This window comes from Theobroma cacao, chromosome 7 (genome assembly GCF_000208745.1).
Source record: "Theobroma cacao cultivar B97-61/B2 chromosome 7, Criollo_cocoa_genome_V2, whole genome shotgun sequence".
NCBI lineage: Eukaryota > Viridiplantae > Streptophyta > Magnoliopsida > Malvales > Malvaceae > Theobroma > Theobroma cacao.
In genome coordinates, this window is record NC_030856.1 from 20,404,668 (window position 1) to 20,418,472 (window position 13,805).

The following is a 13,805-nucleotide window of genomic DNA, read 5'->3' on the forward strand; positions in this document are numbered from 1 at the left end:
ACTAATCACGTGATTTCAAATCAAATAGTCACACGATTTCATATCAACAGTTCACGCGATTCCATATATACTACTCACGTGATTCAGTATTAACTAGTCACTTGATTCCATATTAACTAGTCACGCGATTCCATATCAACTACTCGCACGATTCCATATCAACTAGTCGTGTGATTCAATATCAACTAGTCACAGGATTCCATACACACCATTCACGCAATTCATATGTCACACTATGACTATCCCCCATTCATGCAATGCCCCCACGATATCGACTAGTGCAGGTATTACGTTACATGCCTATGTCACGCAATGCAATTCAACATGTCATATAGGTTATAAAGTCACAAAGTTGGCATATGCAACCTCATGAACTCTGGCATGTAAATTTCGTAAAATACTAACAAAATTTAATATATGAATAAGAAAAAAATAATATTGTTATTAGACTCATATGCTTATCACATCAATGAATACTGAATTGTTCGTATTGCCATTCTCTTTGTTAAATGATACAAATAAGATTAATTTGTAAATAATACAACAAAGAATAATTTGGAAATGATACACAACAATGTTATTTTACATATTAGGAAAAGGAATAAATAAATTAAAAAAAATTAACAAGTCACACTATTTGCAAAAATCTCAAAGGCAAAACTTTTTTGAAGGCCGTTTATGGCTTTTGCCTTCAAGGTATGATCCTCTGAACCGATCAACCACTGCAATGAAGTGATAATGCAATCCCCGTAATTGCACGAATCTTGTTGTGTCTAGGTTTTTACATTTAACTTATACCTCATCCGGGTAAAAGATAGCTTTTGATGACACTAGCTGACAAAGTACTTGGCCTGATTGCATATAATGGGAAACAATGTTGTTAGTGGACTCATCTATTTATCACGCAAGCCCGACTTCATTGCATTTGTCTGATTATATGATGAGTTAACTAACATCATACTCCATTTCAGCAAGTTGATGTTTCACTACCACTCAATAGCTGTCGAAAAAGCACGATACGAGAATTGAGTTACCCTTGTGCCATGGCAAACCCCACGGATGACTCCCACCCTTTGCATATTCAAGCACATGTCTTGGCAATACCACCTTAGTCACCTTAAATGTCTTATTGATCAGGGAAGGCTGCATTTCTTTGCTCAAACCCAGTAAAATAAGCTATCAATTACATTAGGCACAATTATTAAATGCCATTAACTAATACACAACCCATACATTTGAATAATTATAACTCATTAAAATATACTTGCCTAGAAGTAGTTATCAACAATGCATATTCTCTGCTTGTAGAGTTGTGCATAGTGCTCACACCCCCCGTTTACACATGACATTGATGCATGCATCAATGTGTTGGTTGTCCAACAATTCAGTCGGCATCTCCAATCATCGAAAAAAATCAAGGCCCTTTTGTCTTTTAATGCCCAGAATGTTAACCCTGCATATATATAATACCCATGTCAAAAGGTCTGTGGATTCAATACCCTAGAACCATTAACACTAGTATCGTGTACTATTATCATTTTACCTGGCTTGCTCATTTTTCATGAAGGACCCATATATGTCCTTCAAATCATCTTTCGCTCTGCACTGGACTAATAGCGGGTTAACGTATGGGTTTCGAAGGTATTTGCTAGCTACGCTCACACGTGCATCTTCGACCTAAGGTGGAGATGGAGCCTCCGGAGAAGGTGTGATCTCACCATCTTGGGGGGTGTCTAGTGGAGTTGGGACATGAGCAAGACGTGAGGAAGTTGTAGTTGGACTACTAGTAAGATGAGTGCCTTTTCGACTTGAGGTGAAGGTGGAGCCTCAAGAGAAGATGTGCGCTGACAATGTTGGGGGACCTCTAATGGAGGTAGGATAGGAGCAGGATCTAGAAAGTGAGAGGTGAGCTTAGAGCTGATGCAATTGATTGATTTATGCCACCTGTCTCATCAAGATCAACCCTAGTACCATTGCCCTTTTGTTGCTTACACCATCATCTTCACCCATCAATCAACTCTACATAGTGAAAAAAATCAAATACATTAGAATAGTGTATACATCGTACATGTTATAAATCAAGCAATGAAAAAGGATAGAAGCTCATACCTCATAACGGTTGATCAATCGACTGACAATATGATTCTTCAGCCCTTGTAGTGACTGCTGGATATCTAGATGCAGTGACTATATTTGCAGCTACATCACTTGTTGGATCTCCAACTGTATTGCTTGCTAGATCTCTAACTGCATTGCATGCATACGCATCTGCATGTCTCGCTCAACCTTCATCCGCAATGACTGCATCTACATTTACATGTCCATCTGCATTTCCGTCCACATTGACTGTAGGTTTTTCTTCCATTGTGTTCGCACCTAAGCATGAAGGGCAACAGCAGAAGCAAAAGGAAGAGCAGTGTGAGGAGTCACAACAATTGCAGCAAGAGTAACAACATGAAGAGCATCAACAGGAGTAGCATGAAGAGAAGTAGCATCAAGAGAAGTATAAGGAACAGTAGGAAGAGCAGGAGGAAAGGAAGCATGAGGAGTAACAAAAGGAGAATCAGGAGCCTTAGTAGCGCCGAGAGCCTTAGCAGCAGCAAACTAGTAATGGACCTCTTCATCCGTGGTTCAAATCTGCTTAACGCCTTGTCTTACTGTACTTTTCTACTTTCGGTCCATTATCTTCCTTCTTTGTTGAGAATTGAATTCTGATCGACCCTTCAATTTCCATAATGAAACGTATTGCTGCCCTTCGGAGATATTGACTTCAATGTTGGCCCAATATGCAATCAACATCTCTTTCGCAGTTGGCTTCAAGGTCCCAACTAGGCGCAACTGCACCCAAAAATACATTGCTATTAGGTTTAACCCTAGTAACTTTATGACAAAAAAATAAAATTAAATAAAATAAAAAAATATGGTTTCTTTACTCACCTTGCCTTCTCTCTCCAAACCTGCAATATTGACGTGGAAGCCTATAGGCCTCTCGTCACACTGCCATTTCAGCATTTTTGGGCAAATTTGTCCAGACTGGCGCTACCTTCCAAACAAGCTTGGATATCAGGAATTGCTTCTAATGCTCAAAACTGCACATCAATTATGAAACATTTTAGTCACCTCAAAAAATCTTATGCGAAAAAAATAATGATAAATATTAGGGTATGGCACACTACCTAAAACACCCATATAATTTTGTAGAGGTGGTAACGTTTCTTCTCTACTACTCCTACCGTTGGAGGTTTGAAACCCCTCATCAAGTAATCGATAGTCAGACTCCAAACAAATGTGCCCTATGGGAATGCATTCCCATCGTCGATGCTCTCGACTAGTGACAACAACCATGAAATCACTAATCATCTGTAGTCTTAATCGAATAAAACACTATTTGCAATCAAGATGTGGGCCATCTTGGTCGTGCCTCCCTCTTGCTGAAACTGCCATCCCTTAAACGTCTCTAAAACTTGTTGTATCTTCACCTCGTTCCTTGGTCCCTAATGTTGCTGGTGAATTCCTCCCGAGACGACCTTGTAGGGATTGACAATAAGAGCCGATAGGATACCAAACTTCAGTCCTGTCACCAAGTAAAACTCCCTTTTCGAGAATCGGGCCTTCGTTTTGCCTATGGCTAACCATAACTCACCCTTTGATGGCATCAAGTACATTGCTTCTGTGCAGCATTAGGTTATGCATGAGACTAGTGCAAAATAAACTTTTTTTTAATTCGATGTCTATCATATGGCCAAAGCTTGTTCTCTTCAAAGCTTCCAACTCATTTACTTTGCGTAACATCTCACGTATCACATACAGGTGCGACCATTTACAGTGGATGTTAATGCCAATGTTGTACCTCCATCAGTGCCTCAACACACAAAGCAAAGATTCCACATTATCTTGCTTTATTCCTGTGCTAGCCATTTACAGCATAAAACAGATAACATTTTCATTTTAGTTAATACGATCATTGTAGATTAAAAAAACAAGAGGAATATCTAAGAAATAGCCCTCCTCATACGTTCACTCCAAAAATGACTTTCACAATAATTTTAATTGTTTTTAGATCATCTTGAAATAGAATAATTAATGCATGTGTCAAGCATGGATTATTAAGTAAATCAATATATACATATTAAAGCATTATAGTTGATCCAAAATAATATAGAATGAACGTAATGTCGATCATGCAATGCCATATAGATAAATTTCATACAGTTATAACACTCACACAATTTTACATAGAAAACAATCACGCAATTACTAACATTAAATCAGGCAATGATCTATCAACAAGTCACATAATGCTAAGAACAATTAAACCAATCACGCACACACTAAGTGACGCCATGCCTGAACAATATTCACACAATGACTTATCAACCACTCACGCAATGACCTATCAACCACTTACGCAATGTTAAACCCTAAACGTAGTGCCTAACGCAATCACGCACACCCTAAATGACACCATGCTTGAACCATTTTCACGTAATTACTTATCAACCACTCACGCAATGACCTATCAACTAGTCACGCAATATGAAACCCTAAATACAGTGTTTAATGCAATCACGCACCCCCTAAGTGACGTCATGCCAAAATCCATTTATGCATAAGGTGCCAACCACTTACGCAAGCCCTCAATCATGCAATACCTAAACCCTAAACTCAATTTCTATCAAAAAGTAAAAACACATACATATCAAACCAGTTACGCATGCCCTGTCATCTTTTGACTCTAAAAACATCAACAATACCAACCTCATGTTTATATTCAACAATTTCAAACAATAAGAATATCAATATGAACAAGCAATATGCATATGTTTATACTCAAAAATCATAAATGAAAAACATGAAGAATAATAAACATTTGTCCACATGGTTCAAAATAAAATAAAAATATATTATACCTTTGTTCGCGTAATGTAAACTTCTTCTCACTGCTCAATATATGAACTACCTTTATGTGAATAATAATCACTCTAAAATGCTTTTATCTTGTAAAAAATGCTTTTATCTTGTAAAAAATGCTTGAAAGTTGAACTGGAATGCTTTCGACAAAATTCTTTACATGGAGATGTACGATCTGTCGATGAGAGCTAAAGAATTACACATCTCCTAAATATATTTGACCCGTTAATATATTTTGAATTGAGGTACAAAGTCAAACAAATAAATTAATTTCATTTAAAGTAATTTTATCTTAATTATAAAAAGATCTATTTGCAAAAACGCCTTATACACATGAGACCCATTTATAAAAAAAAACTCTAGCCATTACTAACTGCTTGCTGTTGTTTCTATAACATAATTATTTTATATTTGTTGTATTTCATTTAATATATATATATTCTTTGTTTGAAGAAAAAAATTGGATATGAACTTGTCCACCGCAGCCCAGAGTGTTGTTTTCATGTTTTGCATTTGATTCTTTGATTCTTTTCGCCTCACTTAAGGCATCTGAAAAGCAAAAGAATTGGGTTTGCCTTAGTCTTTTGAAATGAGGTAAGCATCTATATATTCTTGTGTGCTAGCAACTTGCTTCTGTCCGAAATTCTCTCGTACAAATTAGCGACATCGACACAAGTTTCTCTTGCTTTCTGAATCTCATACAAATTAAAGAAGAAAATGAGATGGGTAATTTTCTTTCTTTTCAGAAGCTGAAGCGGCTGGTATCTGTGACCCAAGACAGCAATTCCTCAAGAGGAAGAAGATCTGGACAACCTAGGGCTGCTAATTTCCCAGTCATGTCCACAAAACAACCTGAAGTCGATTCTTTGGGAGAGAGTGCAAGCACTGGACAAAAAAATGGGGTTTCCAAGCTACAAAGAAAGCAATCTGCAAAGCAGAAGTATGGATTAATCCGTGATAATTTCTCAACCCTTGAGCAGGTTCTTCTTCTTACTTTCGTTTCGTGTTCAAAGATCTTTTGATTTTTGTCCTTGTTGGTATATATTGAAGGTTGTAGCCAGCTAGTTTCATCTTTTCCTCCGTTTTTTTTTTTGAGCAACTAAAAGAAATCTCGTGCCTATAGCCTTCTTCAGCCATTCTGTACGGTACTTTTGCTTTAAAAAAAAAAAAAAAACACATAATGACTGAAGTCTTGGTCTTTCTTCTTTGTGAGAGATCAAGTTGTTCTTGGGTTTCTTATCCAGAACCAAAGATAGTTGCGTTTTGGTTGTAGAGGTCACAACAAGTTGTTACTGTTTTTGGTCAACCGTATCTGTCAATCCGATAGGAACCCCCCCAACACTCACACTTGATTTTAAAGTGTTTGATATAAATTTAAATTAATTTGAACAAAAAAGTTCAAATAAAAAATTAATTAGAAAAGTAAAATCATGTTGTATTTTGGATTTAGTTAAAAATATCTATACATTTCCCTATCTCCTGTCCTAATTGTGTTGCCCAGAAGAAATATCTACCCAACCCTTTTGGTCACTAATCAATGTCAGCCCATTTTCTCTGGTAAAAGATGGCTCAAGAACGAGAAACAGAAGTTTCAAATGTTGGGAGTACTTAGAAATTAATTAGGGGTGGGATTATCATTGAAAAGATAATATGAGTCAAAGTACCACTAGGATTGCTAGTTGTGCACAACTTTTAAGAAAAATCAATATTATCGTGTTCTTTACCCTAACACTTGTTAAATAGGATAAGTATCGGTTAGCCTGACAATATAGACAAAATATCTTTCTTTCAACTATAGTATAGACATGACAATCGCTATTAAATATGTGAAGGATTTTACGTCAATAAAAAAAAAATAAAATAAATTTTTTTTTATAATTAGAGAAGAGAGATTTGAATTTTATTTTTTAGACAGAAATTATAGATCAATAAATAAAGTAAATATTCATATGTAAAAATAAAATAAATTTTAAATATATAAATATAATTTTTTATTATTTATTATATATTTTTTTAATTACAAATGTTTATCTATATTTATAAATTTATTTAAATTTTATTTTTAGAGTTTAAGATGATGGCTTAAGTATCGGTAGGAATGCATGTGTTGTTCGTTCGTCGCCCTTGTCTCCAAACATCAACTTGTTAGTTGAAGTCAAACAGTGAACGCGTTTTTCTCGCTCCCATCAACGCGTTATTGCCTTTTATCCAAAGTTACTTTGGTGGGACTGGTAAACAGAAAAAACACAAGGTTGGATAGGAATCAATTTCTTTAAATAATAACAAAACAAGAATATTGTAGCCAATGGGAATTTGGTATAGGAATAATGCCTCAGACATGTGGGGAGCGTGGTGCTTAGGTGGTCCCAATATAAGGGTCTTGGATTTTAGTGCTGCACTCAGTGACTATAATGATTACTTTTTCTATGGTTGGGATTCGAAATATTATTTTAAAATTTTTTAAAAATATAACAAACTATCCTCACTAAATTTAAGAACATGCAAAAATAGAAATTACATTAATTATAATAATTTTATATAAATATTATCTTAATAAAGGCCCATAAACACTCTTTAACATTTATCTTTTCTTAAATTTCTATACCTTTCTATTAATTTATTTTTTACTTTTTTGATATTATATTTTATATTTTTCAAAAGAATTTTAAAAATCAATTTTTTTAATATTAAGTAAACATTGAATTTGAAAAAAAAAAAAGATTTCATAAATCTGAACTCAAATAATATGCACGATTGACGTGACACTAGCAATTCTTAATGGCTATGTGCATGAATTTATCGTGACAACAAAGACTTTAAACTGAAGTCGCAGACTGACCATTCATCACGTGCAACACGTTTGCACGCAAATCATACGTGCAAGTTACCGAATTTTATTTTCATATTGTTTGTCCCCAAACTATTCAAAGTTAAAAGGGTAAATAACAAAAAAAAAAAAATAGTAATAAAGGCAGGAATTTAGTAGGCTTTAAGCTAGTATATTTTTTATGAAAGATTATGTGTATATATATATATATATATATATATAAGAAATGATTATTAGAGACGGAAATTTAAATTCGTATTTTTAATTAGGAATACATGCACTTTACCATTGGAACAAATATTAGTGAGAGAATTTAAGATGGTGGAAAATTTGAAGTGAACAACATTAAGAGCTTATCATATGCTATATTGCTTAGATCCTAACTTATGGTTTACAGCATCCTGGAACTGGTACAAGGGCCAACCAAATAGATGTTATATGAATTGGCATTTCTCAAAGTCTTTTATGAGAGGGATAATTTATTTACTAATAGTATTTACTTAAGTCAAAATTTGTCCATTCTCAAAAGTAGTTAAATCAATCAATTGGGGGACAATCTGCCACACTATTTTGGTCTAGAAATGACTCAATTGCATGACACTAAAGGTGCAGATGATTTCTCTTCAGGATTCAAAGCTTTATTGATGGCCATGATCTAGTCAATTTGTGCCCACTTCCAACAATAATTTTGCGGAAATATGAAAGTCGTACAATTAGTCAATTTCTATGAAATACTAAGTGCCAATGACAATTTTGTATTTGCAGATGAATTTTGTTCTCTGATTTTGCTTGTCTGGAGGCTAGCTTAAAAGCTTTGTAACGTTTTGGTTGCTTATTAATCAATTTATTGTTTTACAATTGTTTGCAAATATTCTTTCCATCAATTACTTAGAATGCAATCAATAACAGATCCACCATGAATTAATTCTAGCAACTAATGTCCTGCAAATCATTTGCTTCTAGGATAACAAATAGTATTAGCTTCTTTCATATTTGACTTTCAGGTTTTTGAAGTTCTGAACAAGCTCCTCTTTTACAGGTTACAAGAGCATTAAGGGAGTCTGGTCTAGAATCGTCTAATCTCATACTTGGAATTGATTTCACAAAAAGCAATGAATGGACAGGTATGCTAAGTTCAGAAAACAATTTCCATCTCTAATTCTGCCACAAAATTTCTCTGGTGCAATAATCTAACTTTAGAAATCTTGGCTGACATAAGGCATTCACCAAACTTCTGCTTACAATGTCTGGTAGCATACCACCTAACTACTTTCTTTAAGATGCATTTTCAACCAATTTAATGAACACCTCTTGCAGTCATATGGTGTAGTGCAGCAATTCAAAAGCCAATACTTGGTCTTGGCATGGCATTACTAAAGCTAGAGCTTAAAGAAAGATATTTACTAGCTAAAAATTTCTGTTTTCGTCCTTTTTCGAATTGGTTTGTCTCTGGGTGCTAACTTGGAAGCCAATGCATTAATGTTGTTATTGAAGGCAAAGTATCATTCAATAACCGGAGTCTACATGCAATTGGTGATGCACCAAATCCATATGAGAAAGCTATCTCCATAATTGGAAAGACTCTGGCTCCGTTCGACGAAGACAACTTGATACCTTGTTTTGGCTTTGGTGATGGTACGGTGCCTGCTCCAGAAGTTAAATCTTTCAACATTTACTCTTTATTTGTTAATCTAATCAAGTTGTTGGCTGCAATGTGATAGCTACCACGCATGATTCGGAAGTGTTTAGCTTTCACAGTGATCATTCATCTTGCCATGGCTTTGAAGAAGTCTTATCCTGTTACAAAAAGATTGTTCCAAACTTGAGACTGGCTGGTCGGTATCTATTCTCTGGTCGTAACATTTGCTCAGTATAGCATGAATGCTTCATTTATGTAAAAAGCTAATGGCTTCAAGCATGGATGTTGTAATGTAGGACCAACTTCTTATGGAGCGGTAATTGATGCTGCAATTGACATTGTGGAAAACAGTGGTGGCCAATTCCATGTGTTGGTTATCGTTGCAGATGGCCAGGTCAAATCTCATGCCTACTTTTTCTCCTTTCTCCCTTGTTTATGAGCAATTTTACCTCTCTCGCACAACGTATCTCCAAATTTGTTTTCTTCTTGTGTCAATCATGAAGGTCACACGCAGTGTTAATACAAGTGACAGAGAGCTGAGTCCACAAGAAGAGAGAACAATCAATTCAATTGTCAATGCAAGGTAGGACCTATCTTATAAATAGCATTGTACTAATGTAGTTAGGGAAGGGGATGAGCATTCGATTAATTCGGTCAAGAAATGCTCTTAATCGAATTAATTGAATTTGTTATAAATTTTACTCGACTTGATCGAACATTTGTGTTGATCGAATTAATTGATTAACCGAATTAGTTCGATTAATTCGATTATTAACTGGTTAACCGAAATGTTTTAAATTATGAGCTCAATTGCACTCAAGCCCATTTTTCAAATCTAATTTTCTTAATAAATAATTCTATAAACAAACATTTTTAAATGCACATTAAAATATTTCAACAAATATAAATACAAAGACATTAAATATTTAAAATGTTCTAATTTAGTTCCAACAAAATTATTAAATATGCAAGGAAATATTTGAATGATTAAATATGTACCTTTCAAAAAAATATTATTAGATATGCAAGGGAATACTAAAATTGATTTAAGTTTCCAAACATCATCAATCAATTAACGGCTACAAAGCAATCCTGAAACATGTACAAATGCCTAAACAAAGATAGCAAAAATAAAGCTAAACAAGAATTAAAGAAAATTAAAATAAAAAAAAGATGTTGTTTAGTTTAAGATGTTATTATCCGTTCTCCTTCATTGTTTAAGATGTTAATATTTAGTATTTAATTCGGTATCAAGCTCAATAAATATATTAGATTTTCAAATTATTTAATTTTTGTATAATCTAATTTATAATTCCTTCAGGGTTTATATTTCTATTATTTTCTTTGTTTTTTTCCTTGTTTTCTCTTTGAATTACTTATTGACTAAAACTATAACTCTTTCAAATTTTCTTCAAGATATTTAAATAAAAAACATTTATCAAATATTTTCATTACATGATAAATGTGATAGAATTACACTTACTTGTAGTTAATGACTAATTATAATTATAGGAAGATTATTTTAAAATTTTGATTAATTAAACATAATAAAAAGTTTATTCTTTAATTACAAATTTTACTTCAACGCTTAATTAATTATAAAAGAGAAATAATTGCAAATATAAACAAAACAAGTTGCTTAACTTAGTAAAGTGATTGATATTTTAACATGGTGTTGCAAGTTTAATTCTCGCAGTCATTTAACTGAAAAATATATTTCATAACAAAACCAAACTAATTTAATTGCATTAATTGAACCTCTAAACCAAATTAAGATGAATTAATTAACCGGAATTAATCGAATTAATTTAATTAACCAATTTGGTTTTAACAAGATTTTGCTCACTCCCAGATGTAGCCTCAACGGAAATTTTATCTAATTAGTGTCATTACTCATAAGTAATTTTGATGATTAAATGTCAGATTCTTTCTCTGATGTTACAGTTTTGGAAAATATTCCCTGGTTCAGATGTGACCTAGAGTTTGTAGAAACCAGCTGAGCACATAAAAACAAAATCTAGGTATTTTTGTTTAGTAACAACCTGAAAAAAGACAAAAAAGAGAAAATAACTTAATAATAGCCTTACAAAATGACAAGGAAAAAAAAAGCAAAGTACTTCCTAAACGACACTTTAGACAAGTCGTTTCACACTTCAAAGAAATAAACAAAATAAAAAACCGTGTCATTTTGCCACCTGTCAGCTGCTTTCTTCAAATACAGTTTTTTTTCTTTTTTTTTTTTCCAGCAAAGCTTTAACCAGTTAATAGTCTTGCTTAACCAATTAAAGAGTTTCTGTTTTCCGCCACTTCAAGCTTTAGCTAGTTAATGATATTTCTTAACCGGTTAGATCAGAAAGAAAATAAACAAGATTGATTGTATATTGCCATATAAGTATGCTTGTGGAAGAAGGCATAAATACGAGAGTACAGCTTAAGATTTATTTTTCTTTTGCCCTCTCAATTTGCAGCTCATACCCGCTGTCGATTGTTCTGGTTGGTGTTGGTGATGGACCCTGGGATGATATGAAGAAATTTGATGATAAGATTCCCGCACGTGACTTTGACAACTTCCAGGTTTTGTGCTAGTAGCAAAACACGTTGAATAGTATGTTATACTTTTAACACATTAATTATTTGGATGAAATGGAACTCTCTGTGTTTCTCTCTTCTGTGCAGTTTGTTAACTTCACTGAGATTATGTTGAAAAATACAACTCCAGATGAGAAAGAAACTGCTTTTGCTCTTGCTGCCCTCATGGAGATCCCTTTCCAGTACAAAGCAGTCATGGAACTTGGTATTCTTGGGTGAGCTATGCTAAGCTTTTCTCTTAATTATAGAATCTGCAAACAATTAGTTAGTTTTGCATTTATTTTGTCCTCAAATATATTATTAATAACAATAGATTCCAAGATGAGGGTTCTGCAACAACTTGTAATGGTGTCAAGATCTTTGGAAGGGATTCGTAAATTAATTCTAATGACTCGTTATTTATTAATTGCATTGAACAAAGGCAACGAACTGGGACAGCAAAGAAGGTAGTTCCACGTCCTCCTCCAGTTCCCTATAGTCGACGTCCACAGCCAGAGCGTGTGCCAAGCAATGTCTTCTCATCATCACCTTCATTAGATGATCGCACCCAGGTATATATCATCTGACAAATGTTGCATGTTTTCCTTTGCATTCAGCTTCTTTGGGACTCCCTTTTAATGAAATCTATTTGAGAAAAGAAAATAAAAAAACCGATATAAAAGCTTTATTTGTCTTCAAAGTTCAAGGTTTGATGTCTATGGCTAAAGCTAGTTTAACATCAATTGTTAGCGTTATTTAGTGTAACTCTTTCTAGTTTTTATTAAAAACACTGCCTTTATTTTGTCTTGTAATTTTCCCCCATAACTTTTGCAATGTAAATGTAGGCATGCCCAATCTGCCTTACGAACTCAAAGGACTTGGCATTTAACTGTGGGCATATGGTGAGTTCAATTTTCAGGCTTTCCTTTCTCAGCACATCTTTTCATGGTTTAAAATAACATACAACTTATATGATTGCAGACTTGTAGGGAATGTGGGTCAAAAGTGTCCAATTGTCCAATATGCCGCCAAAGGATCATAACTCGTCTCAGGCTGTACACTTGATTTCTATCATCATGTAATCTTAATCTGTGTAAAGTGTAGGTTGAGTTTAGTTTTTAAAATCATGTATACAGTTAATGTGTACAAGTTCACATGTTGAGTGAAAACTAGAATTTCTGTGTGTTAAGCTTGTGCCTGCATAAAAAGGATAATTGTACAAAATGTTAAAAAGAATAATTTGTGCTTTGCAACGTTTAAGCAATCCCTTTGTTTATCATTTCTCTATTAGTATTCTCTTTGCCAGAAACTGAGCAAACTGTAGACTCGCAGTGTACTCTAGTCAAGTGCGGACCCTCAAATGCCTTTTTAAAAACACAATCTAGTTATGATTTGACTTTTATGACAAACGTCATTAAGTTATAGTCACGGGCCACAAAGTACTAGGCTTTAGCATTAATTCACTACGTTGATAATCAACTCCATGAGTTTTTCATGCAAGAGGATTTATCAGAGTGGTAATTGTAGAACATATGAATCATGCCATAGCTTATTAAGTGTGAGCAGTGAATTCATACTAGCTATGAACTAAAAGGAGAAAGTAGTCAAAGAGAGGAGTTAAGAAATGTATACTTTTATATTGTAAACTTTTCTTACAAGGATTTTTCTTCCACTAAGCTAAGCTCCTCCTCTTCATGAAAAAGGAGTTGCCTTATATAGGCATACATGGACACAACAAACCAAACTTGTTACTATTTTGAATAGTAATTTGATATGATCTAAAGCTTACAAAGCTTACATAACACAACATTTTATAAAAGCTTACATGGCACAACTTTTTTACAAAGTTGATTCTAAATC

At 33.9% G+C, this 13,805-nt stretch overlaps 1 protein-coding gene and 1 long non-coding RNA gene across 2 annotated transcripts; one reads left to right on the forward strand and one right to left on the reverse strand.

Annotated features, from left to right (window-relative positions):
• On the reverse strand, positions 576–3,306 carry LOC108662858. Its single transcript, XR_001928703.1, has 5 exons — positions 3,177–3,306; positions 2,938–3,089; positions 2,110–2,838; positions 1,544–2,019; positions 576–1,453 (listed from the first exon to the last, which is right to left on the reverse strand). It is a non-coding gene; the product is annotated as an uncharacterized LOC108662858 (long non-coding RNA).
• Positions 5,296–13,224, forward strand: LOC18594979 (E3 ubiquitin-protein ligase RGLG2). Its single transcript, XM_007022704.2, has 12 exons — positions 5,296–5,505; positions 5,658–5,891; positions 8,778–8,862; positions 9,233–9,373; positions 9,460–9,573; positions 9,674–9,771; positions 9,881–9,960; positions 11,846–11,951; positions 12,054–12,181; positions 12,388–12,517; positions 12,791–12,847; positions 12,927–13,224. The coding sequence occupies exons 2-12, from the start codon at positions 5,748–5,750 to the stop codon at positions 13,008–13,010; spliced, it is 1,167 nt and encodes a 388-aa protein (XP_007022766.2). The 5' UTR covers positions 5,296–5,505; positions 5,658–5,747; the 3' UTR covers positions 13,011–13,224.